This window comes from Oryctolagus cuniculus, chromosome 3, assembly GCF_964237555.1.
Source record: "Oryctolagus cuniculus chromosome 3, mOryCun1.1, whole genome shotgun sequence".
In the NCBI taxonomy this organism is placed as follows: Eukaryota; Metazoa; Chordata; class Mammalia; order Lagomorpha; family Leporidae; genus Oryctolagus; species Oryctolagus cuniculus.
Window position 1 is genome coordinate 184,403,529 of NC_091434.1, and position 15,537 is coordinate 184,419,065.

Here is a 15,537-nt window from a genome sequence, read left to right on the forward strand (position 1 = left end):
GGGGGCCTCAGTCGGCATGCCTGGGCGTGTGCAATGTAACTCCAGGCTCCGCCTCTGCCTCCACACGTCTGTGTGGCTGCCGTGTCCAAATTTCCCTTAAGAGGAGGACACTGGTCACATTGAACAGAACCCACCTGCTCCCGTGAGACCTCATCTTAACTAACACCCCCCCCCCGAGGCACTGAGGGGTACCCAGTTCAACCTGTAGCAGTCACCCCGGGAAAAGACAGAGGAGCAAAGGCCTAGGACCTTGCCAACATGCCGCAGTCAAATGGACAAGGACAAGCCACCAAGCCACGCAGAGGCAAGGGGCCGTGTTGACAACCAAGTATCTCAGAACAGGAGGGAGGGTCAGCTGTGGGAAGGAAGAGTGGCTCGTAGGTCGCACAGCCGGGAAGTGACCCATGCGTGTGAGGGTGTGGAGACCACTGCCCGTCTTAGCAAGTGCAGCATCCAGCGGAAAGTGTCCAGTGCTGCTGGAAGAGGTTGAGGAGATAATGTGCAGAGAGGAGAAGCTAACTGACGACCCGGCAGGGAGGCGGCTTAGAAGGCAGCAGTACAATGGCACCGGCACCGCCTCTGCTGCGGGAAAGCCGAAAGCCGTTAAGGGAAGTCCGGGGCTTGGGTTGGATTTGTGTCTGTTTTCTTCTTGGGTGCCGCTTTGTTTTCTAACACAGGGGCTCTGGGAGCTCGCTCTGTGCTTGTGTCACCTACATTTTCCTGTCTGTGTGTTTTTATTGTACACGTTTGTATCCAACGTTAGTTGTCCTGTGTGCTTTGAAGGTCCTTCATGGACAGGGCCGTGCTTCTGTTTCTTTGGCCTGCCAACCATCCAGCCGGCTGCGGGAGCGCTGTTCTTATGGTCACCACGAGAAAGCACTGCTCTACGCACCGTGGTCACACCACCGATGGCTGCCTCATTCCCTGGTGCACTAAGAGGACCTCCCAGGCCCTGTTCATGGAACGCCAGTCATCGCAGTCTGCGTCTGCCGTGTCTTGCCGAACCACCCCTAGAGCTCCTGGCTCCTGGCTCCAGCCTGGCCCAGCCCTGGCTGTTGCAAGCATTTGAGGGGTGAACCAGCAGTGGAAAGATTTCTTTCTCTCTCTCTCTCTGCCTTTCAAGTAGAATTAAAAATAAGTAAACATTACTTTTGAAAAATCCAAAGAGATGGGGAAGGGCTGGGGAGAATGCCGGCCTCCGGGCGAGGGAAGACTCGCTGAATGGCCCGAGGCGCCCGGCTCCCCTGCCAGAGCAGCCACCTCCAGCCTTGGGGAGTGAAGAAACCCCCTTGTACTTGTGAAGTATAACTTTGTAACCAACATTTCTGAGTCTTGTGTAATTTTGTTTTTACAATACTGTTACAGACAGGAAAAAGATTAGCTGTGAGAGGAAGTTTAAAGAGGTGAGGTGTGGGGTGCTTTTTAAATGCAGAAATATTCACTGGGTGATCCAAGGACAGTGGAGGTGTTTCTGGTCACCCGCCGACTCCCCCTGTGCTAAGTCGTGGAAGGCGGCCATGATGGAAGCCCCTCCACTCCCCAGCCCCTCCACTCTGACTCCAGCAGGTGCAGGGTCCCCGAGGCGCCTCTTCCAGTATCAAGTGGGAAATCTATGGAGAACACAGAAGTTGAGATACTGCAGCTGATAATCAGCTAAGTGCCTGGAGCCACGCTTTCAAAAAACAGAAACTGTGTTCATCTCTCAAACTTTGAGCCTGGCTTTCCCCAAAACCTGCTCCTACCCAGTCCTGTCAGTTTCTTAGAAAGGAAGATGTGCTCTGGGTACACCCTGGCTGTGATTCCCAACCAGGGTGATGTTGTCTCCAAGGACAGTAGGCTGTTTGTGTAAAGCAGAATTCCGCTTGGTACCCAGACCATGCATTCACGAGCAGGGTTCTAACGTGACAGCATTAGAGAACTTCTGAGATCAACTGTTCAGAAGCTGATGGGGGGAAAAATAGTCCCCTTAGAAAAATGGAATGCAAATTCCTAAGAAAGAGGTCATGGACATGAATGGATGTTAGATTTAATCCCATTATTTTGGGTGGAGGCAGCTTGTTTTATGTATTCCTAGAAATAGAATACCAGCATTTCAGAATTGCTTTGCAAAAATCAGGCAGTCTCTGGAAGTTGTTTTCCAGGTTTTCAGCTACAAAAGGTCACTGCAGTGTTTCTAAGGTATCATCAGCACGTTTGGTTGGAGTGTAGTGGTACCGAAGCCAGCAGACAGGGTTCCCTGGAGTCGTTCTGGGCTCAGACCCACCCCTCATCTTGGCCACCACTTTACTGGTCTTTGCAAGTTGGGAAAGACCAGGCCAGGGGCTGGAGGGGTCGCTGCAAGGCAGCACTTGTCCTGAGAACCACAGGCCCTTTGCAGGCCATGTCCATAGTGGCCTCTGGGTGTGCAGGGGACTCATCTAGACACAGCATCGCTGACCGCTTCCTCCACTCTTCCGTGCAGGGCGCCTGAGATCATCCTCGGGTTACCGTTCTGTGAAGCGATCGACATGTGGTCGTTGGGCTGTGTCATCGCGGAACTCTTCCTGGGCTGGCCGTTGTACCCGGGAGCTTCAGAGTATGACCAGGTAGGTGGGTCCAGGTGACACAGGTAGCCACGGAAACACCTCATCCTTTGCCGGGCAAGCAGCCTGAGTTGGTATTTAATTTATAACGTGACACAGGCAGGGGCTATGAGTGTGACATTATCTCCCAAACCTTGCTTCCCTCACCCTTGCTGGGTTTTTCTTTATTCCTTTTTTCTTTACTCCTTCCTTTCTCTATAAGACTGTCATTTTGAATCTCCTCGAAGCCACCAGAGTCATTAGTATACCGTGTGTACAGTGACGGGAGAAGCCTGACCTCCTTCCCATCTTTTCTTGCAGATTCGGTATATTTCACAAACGCAGGGTTTGCCAGCTGAATATTTATTAAGCGCAGGGACAAAGACAACCAGGTTCTTCAACCGTGACACGGATTCTCCGTATCCTTTGTGGAGGCTAAAGGTAGGAAGAGCGTCCCCTCTGTTCCTCACCAGTGGCCCAGCGCGCGGGAGGGAGGGCGCCTCCCGTGGTGGGGAGCTTTGAACCTTGGCAGGGGGCCCGGGATCTCAGCTTGTTCAGCCGGCACAGTGGCAGGTGGGCAGGGGCTGGGGACGCACGGGTGCTGAGTCTGAGCGCGCAGAACACCTCTTCCCCTTGGCTGTCGGCCCCTGTGGAGCTCGAGCTCCTGTGACGTCATCTTCTTCGCCAGGTTAGCTGTCTGATGTTCCACAGGAACAGAAATGCAGCAGGAGCCCATGGTGCGGAGGGAGATGGGACCAGGGCCCACCCAAATAAGTGTCCTCTCCCTCAAAGGAAAAGAATGTGGGAGCCGAGGAACACACGGGCTGAGTTCTCCCAGGATCAGGGGCCGGGAGGGCACGTTTCAGCATGGCCCAGTTGAGAAGTGGGGGAAGTTACCCAAGCATCTCAAGTGTTACAAGGCCTGTGAAGGGTCTGATTGGTCCCAGGCCGGCAGGTGGTGGGTGCACCACTGCTCACCAGAACTTCTCTGGGGATTTACTTTGACAGAAACAGTCTACGTTGATCTGTGCCTGGTAACTAAAATAATACATTTTTCTGGGAAGGAAAAAAAATTTTAAATCTCTAAATATATTTTATATTCACTTTAGGTGTTTTTTTTTTAGAGGGAGACTGGGTGGACGATTTTTTTTTCTTTCTTTCTGACAGAACCACAGCCAGTATAAACTGTCAACTTTTTTTTAATTATTTATTTATTTTTTTTTTTTGAAAGGCAGAGTGGACAGTGAGAGAGAGAGACAGAGAGAAAGGTCTTCCTTTGCCGTTGGTTCACCCTCCAATGGCCGCCGTGGCTGGCGCGCTGCGGCCAGTGCACCGCGCTGATCCGATGGCAGGAGCCAGGAGCCAGGTGCTTTTCCTGGTCTCCCATGGGGTGCAGGGCCCAAGCACCTGGGCCATCCTCCACTGCACTCCCTGGCCACAGCAGAGGGCTGGCCTGGAAGAGGGGCAACCGGGACAGAATCCGGCGCCCCGACCGGGACTAGAACCCGGTGTGCCGGCGCCGCTAGGCGGAGGATTAGCCTAGTGAGCCGCGGCGCCGGCCTAAACTGTCAACTTTAGGTAGTTTAAAGAGAGTATGTGGCCAGTAGTTGCAAAGACTGTGAAAGGAGAAACAAGCACACTCAGGCTGTTGTGGGAGGATGAACGTCAAGGTCGTGTCCAGTGAAAAGTCCTTGAGTGGAATGGGCAGGGGGCATCCCTGCAAGTCCAGCTGTTCCCAGGGTTTAAGCTGGGCCAGGTGTGCTGTCCTTTGGAGGATTAATGACCCCTGACCCATGGATAACCCAGAAAACCCACAACAATTGGAACAGCAGTTTCCCAAGCCAGCGAGGAAATGGTGTCTCTGAGCACTGACTCCAGACCCACCTGCCACCTCGTGGCCCTGAAACGTGGGTGTGTCCCTGGCCTTCCGTCCGGAAAACGGGGATGGTAACCCTGCGTGACATGCATGTGCAGACGCTGAGGGAGTTCATGTGCTGTAGAGCAGTGTCTGGCACACAGTTAGGGCTGTGTGAATAAGGACTTAATAAATTAGATAATTTTTAAAATGTAGCAGCATGTGGGAAAAGGCTTCTGCTGTTCCACAACAAAGTGTCCACCTTGGGAAGGCTGAGGGTGACCAGGGCTGGGTCCCAGACTCGGAACAGGCCACGACAGTGTCCCTGGGGAGGAGGCATGAGTTAGTGTGGATGACTAGAGAAAGAAATGAGTGTGCAGGTCACTCCGAGAGCAACCGTTCTCCTTCTCTGAGTCGGGAGGGGACCCTCTGTAAGAGGGCTGCTGATGTGGGCCGCGGTCACTGAGGACGAGCCCGGGGCCGAATGCAGGCCGAGCCCTGGTCACTAAGGATGAGCCCGGGGCCGAGCACGGGCCGAGCCACAGTCACTGAAGGCCGAGCCCAGGGCCAAGCGTGGGCTGAGCCCTGGTCACTGAGGACGAGCCCGGGGCCGAGCACGGGCCACCATCACTGAGGGTCGAGCCCTGGTCACTGAGGGCCGAGCACAAGCCGAGCCGAGCCGCGGTCACTGAGGACAAGCCCAGGGCTGACTGGCCTTTGCCTCTCTTGGTAGACACCGGATGACCATGAAGCAGAGACGGGGATTAAGTCGAAAGAAGCCAGAAAGTACATTTTCAACTGTTTAGATGACATGGCCCAGGTGAGCTCTGTGCGTGAGTACGCAAGGAAAGCCCCTTCACTCTCTCTCCGGTGCGGCAGGAGGCTGGGGGGGGGGGGGGGGGCGGACGTCTTCTCTCAGGTGACTCTCCTGAGCGACCCCAGGCAGCCTTGGCCAGATGCCCGTTTGCTCTGTGTACCCCAGCTCTTCAGCAGCAGCTTCCCAGGCAGGCGTCTGGCCACATAGTCAAGCCTCGGGCCAGGGTCCCACCCTGGGGTGCCGGGTTCAGCACCTGACACCACTGCTGGTTCCAGCCCCAACCAACATGGACCCTGGGAGACAGCAGTGATGGCTGCGGTGGCTGGGTGCCCGCCACCCCGTGGGAGACCCGGGGTGAGTCCCCAGCCCTGCCCCTGACCCCCAGCTGTTGCAGGTCTCTTGCATAAAAATGCTTAAAATAGTTTCCGTCCATTGGTTCTCATTAGCAAAACAGTGCTGGCCAAATCAGGAGACTTTTTTCCATGAGAGGAATTCCAGCCCATTAGCACATCTGTATTTGGGCCCATGATGCAGCCTATTAGTTTCCCAGGATCGCTCTAACCAGATACGGAGAACTGGGTGGCTTAAGACAAGAGGTGTGTGTTTTCTCGGAGTTCAGGAAGTCTGTAAAGATGGCACGTGCAGGGCCGTGCTTCCTCTCAAGGCCCCAGGGAAAAGCCGCCGTGTCCCCGCACCAGAGCATCCTGGCAGTCCTCGGCGTCCCGCGGTGTGCAGCCGCAGTGCTGTAGCGTCAGCCTGCTCTCCACACGGCCCTCACCTCTGTCTCAGAGCCCGCCTCTCTTCTCATCAGAAGACACTAGCTGTCGGGTGTACGCCCCCCTCATCCTGTATAGCCACATCTTCACTTGATTACATCTGCAAAGACCTTCTTCCCAAATAAGGTCATACCACAGTCACCAGGAATTAGCACTTGACCACGTAGTTTTGGAGAGACACAACTCAAGCCTCCACACTCAGTCTCCCTCAGCTCACAGGTAGGGTTCCCAGACTCATTTTTGTGCCTTGGAGAAGATTCTAGAACTTCAGCTACTTTTACTGTGAAGACTAGTCTAAAACTCAGGGCAAGCAAAGTGAGTTTTTCTTTAAAGCATGAGAAATAAAAGCCATAGACCAATAATCACTTAGCACATCTCTTTCTGCAGATGAGTATAACCAAAAATCAGGATTCTGAATGAAGCATACTTGTCAGTTGATGAGCAGCTTAGATTGTCTGAGAAAACTGAAATTGGTTTCCAGAGCATGTCTTAGAGAAAATAGAAAGGCTACCCCAGTGTAGACTTATCTTGGAAACTGTGTTCAGATACCCTGCCCATCTCGGCCAGAGGAGACCACAGTAAACACAGGGACTGAAAGGTTCTGGCCTGAACTCGGGAAGCGTGAGAAGGGTATTGTGTTGGAGACGGGGGAAGAAGTCACTTCAGCCCTTCCACTTCCTTCCAGAGGTTAAACAAATAACCCTTTTTTGCGTCTTATTTTTTACTGTTTGGTTGTAATTTTTTAATTGCACTAAAACACATAGCATAAAATTTACCATCTTGCCATTTTTTAAGCATACGGTTCAGTGGCATTAAGTACATTCACATTGTCATGCAACCAGTCTCCAGAACTCTGTTTGTCTTGTGGCTGTTTTATTATTATTATTATTATTATTATTATTATTATTATTTGACAGATAGAGTTAGACAGTGAGAGAGACAGAGAGAAAGGTCTTCCTTCCGTTGGTTCACCCCCAAAATGGCCGCCACGGCCAGAGCTACACCGATCCGAAGCCAGGAGCCAGGTGCTTCCTCCTGGTCTCCCATGCGGGTGCAGGGGCCCAAGCACTTGGGCCATCCTCCACTGCCTTCCTGGGCCACAGCAGAGAGCTGGACTGGAAGAGGAGCAACTGGGACTAGAACCCTGCGCCCATGTGGCATGCTGGCGCCGCAGGCGGAGGATTAACCTAGTGAGCCACGGCGCCGGCCCCTTGTGGCTGTTTTTAATGAGGTGTGATAAGAGCTGCATCTTAACTGATAGAGCAGATGTGGTTTGTGTCCTGCCGAGGAGGTGTATTTTAGGTCCTGCAAGCAGCCTGCTCCCCTCCCACTCTTCCCTTGCCGGGCTGCGTCCTTTGGCAACAACCGCGTGTGGGCTGATGCCGTCCCCAGCACAGCGCAGCATCCTGGGCTGGAAAGCTGGCGTGAGGGATCTGGAGGCCCCTGCAGGGAGAGAGGACGTTGCTTCAAGAGGGGCAGCACCCTGGGCTCTCGGTAACCGGTCCCTGCTTGCTTGCAGGTGAACATGACGACAGATCTGGAAGGGAGCGACATGTTAGTGGAAAAGGCAGACCGGCGGGAGTTCATTGACCTGTTGAAGAAGATGCTGACCATAGATGCGGATAAGAGAATCACTCCGATCGAAACCCTGAACCACCCCTTTGTCACCATGACGCACCTACTCGATTTTCCCCATAGTACACAGTAGGTGTCTTGTTCCATGTTTTTTCAGAGCTCACAGCACGTGCGTTTTCTTAAAGGCCCAGATAGGGTTTGCAGCCATCTAGTCTCTGTTGCAGCAACTCAACTCTGGCGTTACTGATGAAAACAACCCTAGATGCCACGCGTGGACAGACGCGTAAGGCTGCATTCCAGTACGTTTGTAAGAACAGGTAGTGGCCGGATCGGGACCTGGGCCACACTCTGGAGAGTGGAGCACAGGAGAATGCAAGGTTGGGTGAACAGGCTCAGGCATCTGCTTCAAGGGCAGTGCCCCCGGCGGCAGTATCCACCGAGCAAACCCAGTGTCAGCACCCAGAGGTGCTCCCAGACCAGCCTGGAGTGACTCAGTCTAGTTTGCACTTGGATTTGCTCATTCATTTGGATGCCGTGTGCTGTGTGCTTTGCTAGGTGCTGGGGTAGGTGCTAGGTGAGCATAGTGGAGGAAGCCCCCGCCTCCTGGAGATTCTGGTTTATAAGACAGAGAAAGGTGTAAGACCAGTGGCAGCCACATCACCAGGCTGTCATCGGGAAAGGGACAGGGTGCAACGTGAGCATATAACGAGGGAGCCTGGCCTGGGGCAGGCCACAGAAGACTCTGGGCACCTGACCTCTGAGGGTGAGGAGGGGCGTGGGCACTACACGTGCCTGTGTCACTCCTGCATGGGCAGGGTCAAGCCCCAGACCTGGGGGTGAGGAGAGGTGTGGGCACTACACGTGCCTGTGTCACTCCTGCATGGGCAGGGTCAAGCCCCAGACCTGGGGGTGAGGAGAGGTATGGGCACTACACGTGCCTGTGTCACTCCTGCATGGGCAGGGTCAAGCCCCAGACCTGGGGGTGAGGAGAGGTGTGGGCACTACACATGCCTGCATCACTCCTGCATGGGCAGGGTCAAGCTCCAGACCTGGGGGTCGGTGGGCGGGGTGCTGAGGCCACCAGGGTAAGCTGGGGGGCAATCCCTACCTGGGGAGGATCTCATCTTTATCCCAAGAGCCCTGGGAAGCCATTAAAAGATGATTTTTTAGCAAGGGAATGTTGAAACAGATCTATGTGCCACACATATAGAACAAGTCTGGGGAAAATGTCCATTGGATTTAGCAGCCCAGGAGTTGTTGGTAGCTTCGTGACAGCCATTGCAATGGAGTAGAAGAAGCAGAAACCAGGGTAGCAGGCAGAAGGTCAGTGAGAGAGGGTAGCAGCCTTTGAAGAAGGGAGGCAGTGACCGGGAGGAGTTGAGGAGGGACTGTTTTGAAGGCAGAGGAGACGAGCAGTGTCAGGTGCTGGGAGGTGGGATCTGGATAAGAGACACTCAGGATAAGTCTCCTTAGCGGTGTGGGGGCTGGCACTCAGGGCACAGGTAGCGAGGGGCCAAGAAGTGTGTGGGTGCTGGCAGGTGCACTGACTCAGTGGACCGGAGTTGAGGGAGCTCAGGTAGGAACCAGGCAATGAGGTTATCTGCTGAGAACAAGGCAGTTGGTTTAGGAAGGGAAGGAAGTAGCTGGAGCAAAAGGAGCAGAGCAAACTGACCAGAGAAATACGGTGGACTTACCGAGTGCTGGGGTTGGCTGTGCACAGTCTAGTGTAACGGATCCCCCATGGGTGAAGGCGGAGAGGAAACAGAGAAGTTGGTACTCTGTGAGCTGGAATTTTGCCATACTGACAAGGAAGTTGATACTGGCAACAGAGTAATTGTCATCCAAAATGGTGGCCGTTGGAAGCTCAGTGGAAGGGAAGAGAAGTGAAGGTGGGAGGGGTCAAATGAAACAGGTTTGTTGGTCAACTCGGGCAGTGCTTGGCACGGAGTCGTGAGTGAGCACGGGTGGTGGAGAATGTGGCCGGGAAACAGGACGATTGGTTTGTGGTTTCTGGAGTCAGGGCCTCCTCCGGGTTTGACAGTGCCTGGAATTGAGGACAAGGTCACTGAGATGAGGAAGAACCGAGAAGTTAGGGCATGTGGCTTCCAAAGTCCTCCCGGGCAGGCGGCAAATGGCTGGAGGAAAACCGAGCCCGTGGCAAAGGCCCCAGCGAAGGAGGGGAGAGAAGAGGTCGTTGGTGGGTGAGGAACAGTGCAGGATGTTGTCACTGGAGCTGCTGGAAACAAAGAGTAACTAATCACATCCCCACACGTCTTCAGGAGGAAGGAGGAAGCGGGAAGCCCCAGGTCAGCAGGGAGAGGGAGACGGTGGGGCTGGGGAGGAGCCTGGGGAGGTGTGCTAAGATAAGATTGGGCTGCGTCTCAGACCATACCTGACCTTAGGCAACCCACAGGAAGTGGGTGGATGGCCCCCACCGCAGGGTGCTTCCTCCACTCCAGTTCTCTTAGCTGTCAGTGAAGCAAGTCAAATCACATTTTGACAACCACATAGTGCCTCTTTAAGGAGCAAGTTCGAAACAGCCAAACTCCAGCACACAGAAGGAGTTTGGACCTATCTTTTCCAAACTCTTGTTGTAGGATTTATCCTGTTCCTGAATGTGGTTAGGAGTCAGCCAAGGAGGTAGCTCGAGAAGAAAAGCCAGACTCGGAGAGAAGGCTCCCGGAAGAGCTGTCTTCACATGCAAGGGTAGGGTTGGAGCAGTGAGGAGCAGCCCTGGAGGGGAGATGGGAGATGCTCTCAGAGCTCTCCTGTTAGCCGTCTGCACCAAAGTGGGGAGACAGTCAGCCCCAGGAAGCCAGAGCTTGCTTGAGTGATAGACGCTGTCCATCTCTAGGTTCTAGAAGGAGGCCTCAATGGAATGCCTCACTGTGCTTGCTCACGGGAGCTCACGTGACCACGCGGAGCTTCAGCAGCAAACTCAGAACTTGTCATGGGACCCAGAAAGAGAAGTCAGACATGGCTGAAGAAGGAAAGGCAGGTCCCTGAGAACACGTAGTCTTGCCTGAGAGTCGACCTAATCCCTCAGGGTCCCTAGAGCTCCCTGGGGAGATCTCGGGGAACTGGGGCGGGGAGGGGAGAGTATGCCCAGGCTCATCCTGCTGCAGACCCCTACCCTTGCGACTGAGCCACAGCTCCTCCGACATCTGGGCGGCTCTGCGGAAGAGCCCCCCTCACTGCTGCATGCCAGGATTCCACTCTGCGGATTCTCTACAAACCAGTCTTCCTGATTCGGAGGGAAAGGAGCTGCCTCTTCCTGAAAGGCCACCCATTTCAGTTAAGAGGTTCTGAAGGAGCCTGGAAACCATATTGAATTGTCACAAGACATCACGTGCTTTCCAAAAAGAATACAGAATGCATTGTTTCATGGCTCCAGCTTCCGTGAGAAGCATGTGACAGTGTGCTTGGCGCGTAGTAGAGACTCAGAGCACTGACGCTAGCAGCACCATCAGCAGTATTAATAGCAGTGTTTTAGATGACTACTGGGGAATGTGTTTTCTCTTCAGTGTCGTGAGTCATTTTACATGGCCAGTGTAAGTAGTCATTAACTGAGAAAGAAGTCAGATTCTCTGCATCATGTCTGGGTTGGTGGCTTGAAACTTAGAATGTGTTTCTCATAGCTCACAGGCATCTGCTTGGCCCACAATAGAGCATACCCACAGCATCCAGAAATAGCAGACACTTGGGGCTGGCACTTGGTACAGTACGTTAAAGCCCCAGCCTGCAGCTCCAGCATTCCATGTGGGCACTGGTTCAAGTCCCGGTTGCTCCATTAGCATCCAGCTCCCCACTAATGTGCCTGGGAAAGCACTGGAGGATGGGCCAAGTGCTCGGGCCTCAGCACCCACATGGGAGACCCGAAAGAAGCTCTTGGCTTCGGATCATCTCAGCTCCAGCTGTTGTGGCCATTTGGGGAGTGGACCAGAGGATGGAAGACCTCTCTGTGTGTCTTTACCTCTGTAACTCTTTCAAATGCATAAAATAAATATTTTTTAGAAGTATAAAAAAAAAGAAATAGACACTTGTAATCTTAATAGTAGAAAACCATTATCTTACTACACTCAGTTATTATTACATTATTTATAATTAAGATAGACATTCTGAACTGAAGATAAGTGGGATTTCATTATCTTGAGTATTAGCATTGGAAAGAAAGTAAGTTTACTTAGAAAACACAGAAGTGAACGAGGAGCAGAATATACATCCCAAAGGACCCTTCATGGTGCATTCCAAGAACTTGAACGGTTGAGGTCGCTGTGGCTTTCCTTTTCTTTGCTGCTGGTATCAGCACTTGTAATTAGGGTTTTTTTTGTTTGTTTGTTTTTTTGTTTTGTTAAGATTTATTAACTTGTTTGAGAGGCAAAGTTACAGACAGAGAGAGAGACAGAGAGATGTCTTCCATCCACTAGTTCACTCCCCAAATGGCTGCATTAGCCAGAGCTGGGCCAATCCAAAGCCAGGAGCCAGGAGCTTCTTGCAGGTCTCCCATGTGGGTGCAGGGGCCCAAGCATGTGGACCATCTTCTGCTGCATTCCCAGGTGCATAAGCAGGGAGCTTGATCAGAAGTGGAGCAGCTGGGACTTGAACCAGCGCCCTTACAGGCTCTGTAGGCGGAGGTTTAACCTACTACACCACAGTGCCAGCCCCAGGGTTTTGTTTTTGATCCACAAATGCAGTGAAGAAAACGGGGCACAAAATTCTATTTTAGGTAACTAAACAAGAATTAGAAAATAAAAATGAATGATGCAGGAACTAAAGAGGATATGTACCACTTGTGCGTGTGCGGACCGCCAGAGCACCAAGTACCTGACCCCGTGTGTCAGCTGTGCTTGGGCAGTAGGGACAGCAATTCAGTCTCTCCCTGGAGGGTGTCAGGAAGGGGGAGAGGTTGCAACCCCTTCTACTGCTCTCAGTGAACAGTAGCTATTACTGTTTTCTTTCCAGAGGGAAGAAGGGGTGGTGGCAGCCATGACGCTGGACACTGGGTTGTAGAGTTCCCTGTCTGTCCCCTAGATGGTGCTGGTCACCCAGGGGAGCAGGAGAAGATGAACACTGGGGTTGTCTTAGGAGAGCTTTTCCCAATCAGAGATCACACACTAATGAACCGGAAACCTCAAGGAGAGCTGAGAGTGAAAGTGAAGTTGTAGGCTGATCAGCCGTGTGAGGGGAGTGCAGCGAGAACAGTTAGATCTCTGGTGTGTGTGAGTAGGATGAGGAGAGAGTGTTAGTAGGACATGTGGGAAATTCAGCTAAATAATCCTAACATTGACTGTCACGCAGGCACAGCCTGCAAAAATCTAGGAGGCTTAGACGAGTTTCCCTGGTCGTCTTGTTTCCTAGATTAACTGTTCTCTCTTTCTCCCCAACTTTCTTCCCTGTCTCCATGTGACCCTCCCCCCTTCCCCCTGCGTCCCTGTCTGCCTCTGCCTTTTACGTGGACAGTGTCAAATCCTGTTTCCAGAACATGGAGATTTGCAAACGTCGGGTGAATATGTATGATACAGTGAACCAGAGCAAAACCCCTTTCATCACACATGTGGCCCCCAGCACATCCACCAACTTGACCATGACCTTTAACAACCAGCTGACCACTGTCCACAACCAGGTAAGCAGGGACCGGGGTGGGGATGGGCCGGGCCACACAGCCTGGGATCAGCACTCCTATTTGCCCACCACGGCAGTAGAGACAGAAGTGCGCTATTGCCATAGTCCACTCTGAAAGGAAGGGCTTGTGAGAGATCCTGGCCCTCTGTGCTGAGCACTGGCCTCACTGAAAGCTTCCAGAAAGGACTCGTTAGGGACTTCTCTCTGAGCTGGTGCCTCTTCCAGCTCCCCTCAGTGCCGATGCAGGAGCAGGGAGAGCAATGGGCTGACCTGTCCATGCCTAACAGTCCTGGGGCTGGAAGAGACTCAGGCAGCCTCCGTTTCAGCATGTGCCCTCGCTGGGCCTGGGACCGGACCCCACAGGGTCTCCTTTCAGGACAGGTAAAACCCGTCCTTTCTCCGAGCCATGGGGGAAATGTCGCCAGGACCCCAGCAGCTGCAAACAGAAGGCCCAGGCTGGCACGAGAGCCCGGGGCCTCTTCACTGGACTCCCACCTGCAGTCTCACCAGCTCGCTCCAGGAGGTGGCCCCCGGTTTTGCAGTTGTGTGTCAGTCTGCTGTGTGTGTGCACACATGTCCCTCCAGGGGAGAGGAGCACAGATGTCCTAAGCCTCAGGGGTCTCCCATTATCGACAGCTCCCCATCACTGAAGAGTCTCTGCCCCTGCCCGCCCTGCTCACCTGGGCCGTTCACGTAAGATCAAGCCTCACTGCCCCCGTCGTCTCCCCCTCTGCCCGGTACCTGGCACTGCTGTTCCCTGGGGGCCATGGTGTTCTCCAGGCTCGCCAGTGCTGAGTCTACAGAACCCAACACCAAGGCGCAGGCGTCCCCAGCCAGGCCTGCGGGCTTCTTGACAGAGTGTCACCAGGCCCTCAACCCCCTGCCTTCTTGAAGAGCTTTGCTTTTCAGTCTTCATGAGATAGCTGATATCAATTCTAGTCCAGGCTCCCTATCGGTAACTGCCATCTATCTGCCCCAGGCAGTCAGAGGTGGCAGAGGGACAGGTGTCCCTCCGAGGTGCACCTGTGTCGAGCTGTCCTTTCCATGTATGTGTTCCCCTAGATTAGAGGCCTGGGTCCCCGACCTTCCCAGCAAGGGCCACCTCCATCCTACCCACGGCGTGACAGCTGGCCCATCTATTCCACTCCCTATCAAGAAGGCAGTTACGGAATAACACCCTTCTGCGAGCCCTGACACGATCCCGATGTGGCTCGGGACTGGGGTGAAGTAGCAGTGGCTGCTGACTTAGTACAATGCTTGGGCCAGAGTATTAGGTTCAGGGAAAGGGCAGCCTTCAACGGCCAGGCTTCTGAGAACAGATCTCTGTTCTCCTGCACTGAATTCTATGTTTTGAATATATAAAAGAAATTACTGGGGAGACCGCTAGCCTGGTACTGAAGTATACTGTCCCTCCTCTGTTCGTGTTGTTATAGATAATAACACTACAGACGGCTACCGTTCCTTGTGTGCCAGACTCTTCTAAGCATGCCATAACCCTTAGTCCTCCCAGCAACACTGAGGACGGATGTTGTTATTTTTGTTCCCTGGGCCTGGGACTTTAGAGTCTGAACACTTATAACACACACGGACACACACATAGTGCCAGCTGAGTCTATGGAGGTCCACAAATGCCCATCCTAGGTGGCCTCTGCTCTTTAGCTCCAACAAGGCTTTCTGTGTGCATTCATGCGTCTGGTACTTTGCTTTCCGCATGAGTTCTTTGGTGGTGGTTGCCTTTACCAGCAGTAAAATACACTGATAGTTATGTTTGAAATAAAGGATATTAAACTGTCTGGACAAGTTCCTTGCAGCCCTCAGCATATATCCACGTAGAGTAACTAAAGGACATTCCCCCAATGTTTTAACCCTGTAAGTGTGAAGGAAGCTGCCTCTGTACGTTCTGAGACTTTGAAGTGGCTCAGCAGGTAGAGGACTCCTGTCTTGACTGTTTCTTGTTTAATCCCATGGTTCAGCCATTTCTCTTAAAATTTCTGTGCACCTAGCCTTCCACCAGGAATTTTCATCAAAATGTATAAACCAAGCTCAAATCCCATTCTAGATGTCAAATCATTGAAACATCTGTTACAAGGCTTCCAGGAATCACTTGCATGTTTGGAAAACCTGTGTTGCCAATAAACTTGTCTTCTCATTTCTGTGAGCTGCATCAGCTCTTGCAAATTCTTCCTGTGCCCCCTGAGAGCTGTGGAGGGTGTAGAGAAGCAGGAGGCTTTGTCACCTGCACGTGTGCTTCTTAAGCAGGATTAGAAGCTGGGAGAGAACCATCTGCATTCACAGTGGTCACACTGGAGACTGTGGCCCGTGTCAGGACAC

At 52.9% G+C, this 15,537-nt stretch overlaps 1 protein-coding gene across 7 annotated transcripts in view; it reads left to right on the top strand.

Moving 5' to 3' along the window:
* HIPK2 (homeodomain interacting protein kinase 2) overlaps nucleotides 1–15,537 on the top strand; it is a 206,020-nt gene that overhangs the window by 143,529 nt on the left and 46,954 nt on the right. For all 7 annotated transcript variants that reach the window (XM_070071416.1, XM_051835654.2, XM_051835655.2 and 4 more), the window contains exons 3-7: nucleotides 2,462–2,585; nucleotides 2,883–3,002; nucleotides 5,150–5,236; nucleotides 7,529–7,713; nucleotides 13,045–13,207. In XM_070071416.1, coding sequence (XP_069927517.1) covers nucleotides 2,462–2,585; nucleotides 2,883–3,002; nucleotides 5,150–5,236; nucleotides 7,529–7,713; nucleotides 13,045–13,207 — 679 coding nt within the window. The remainder of the gene's footprint in view (nucleotides 1–2,461; nucleotides 2,586–2,882; nucleotides 3,003–5,149; nucleotides 5,237–7,528; nucleotides 7,714–13,044; nucleotides 13,208–15,537) is intronic.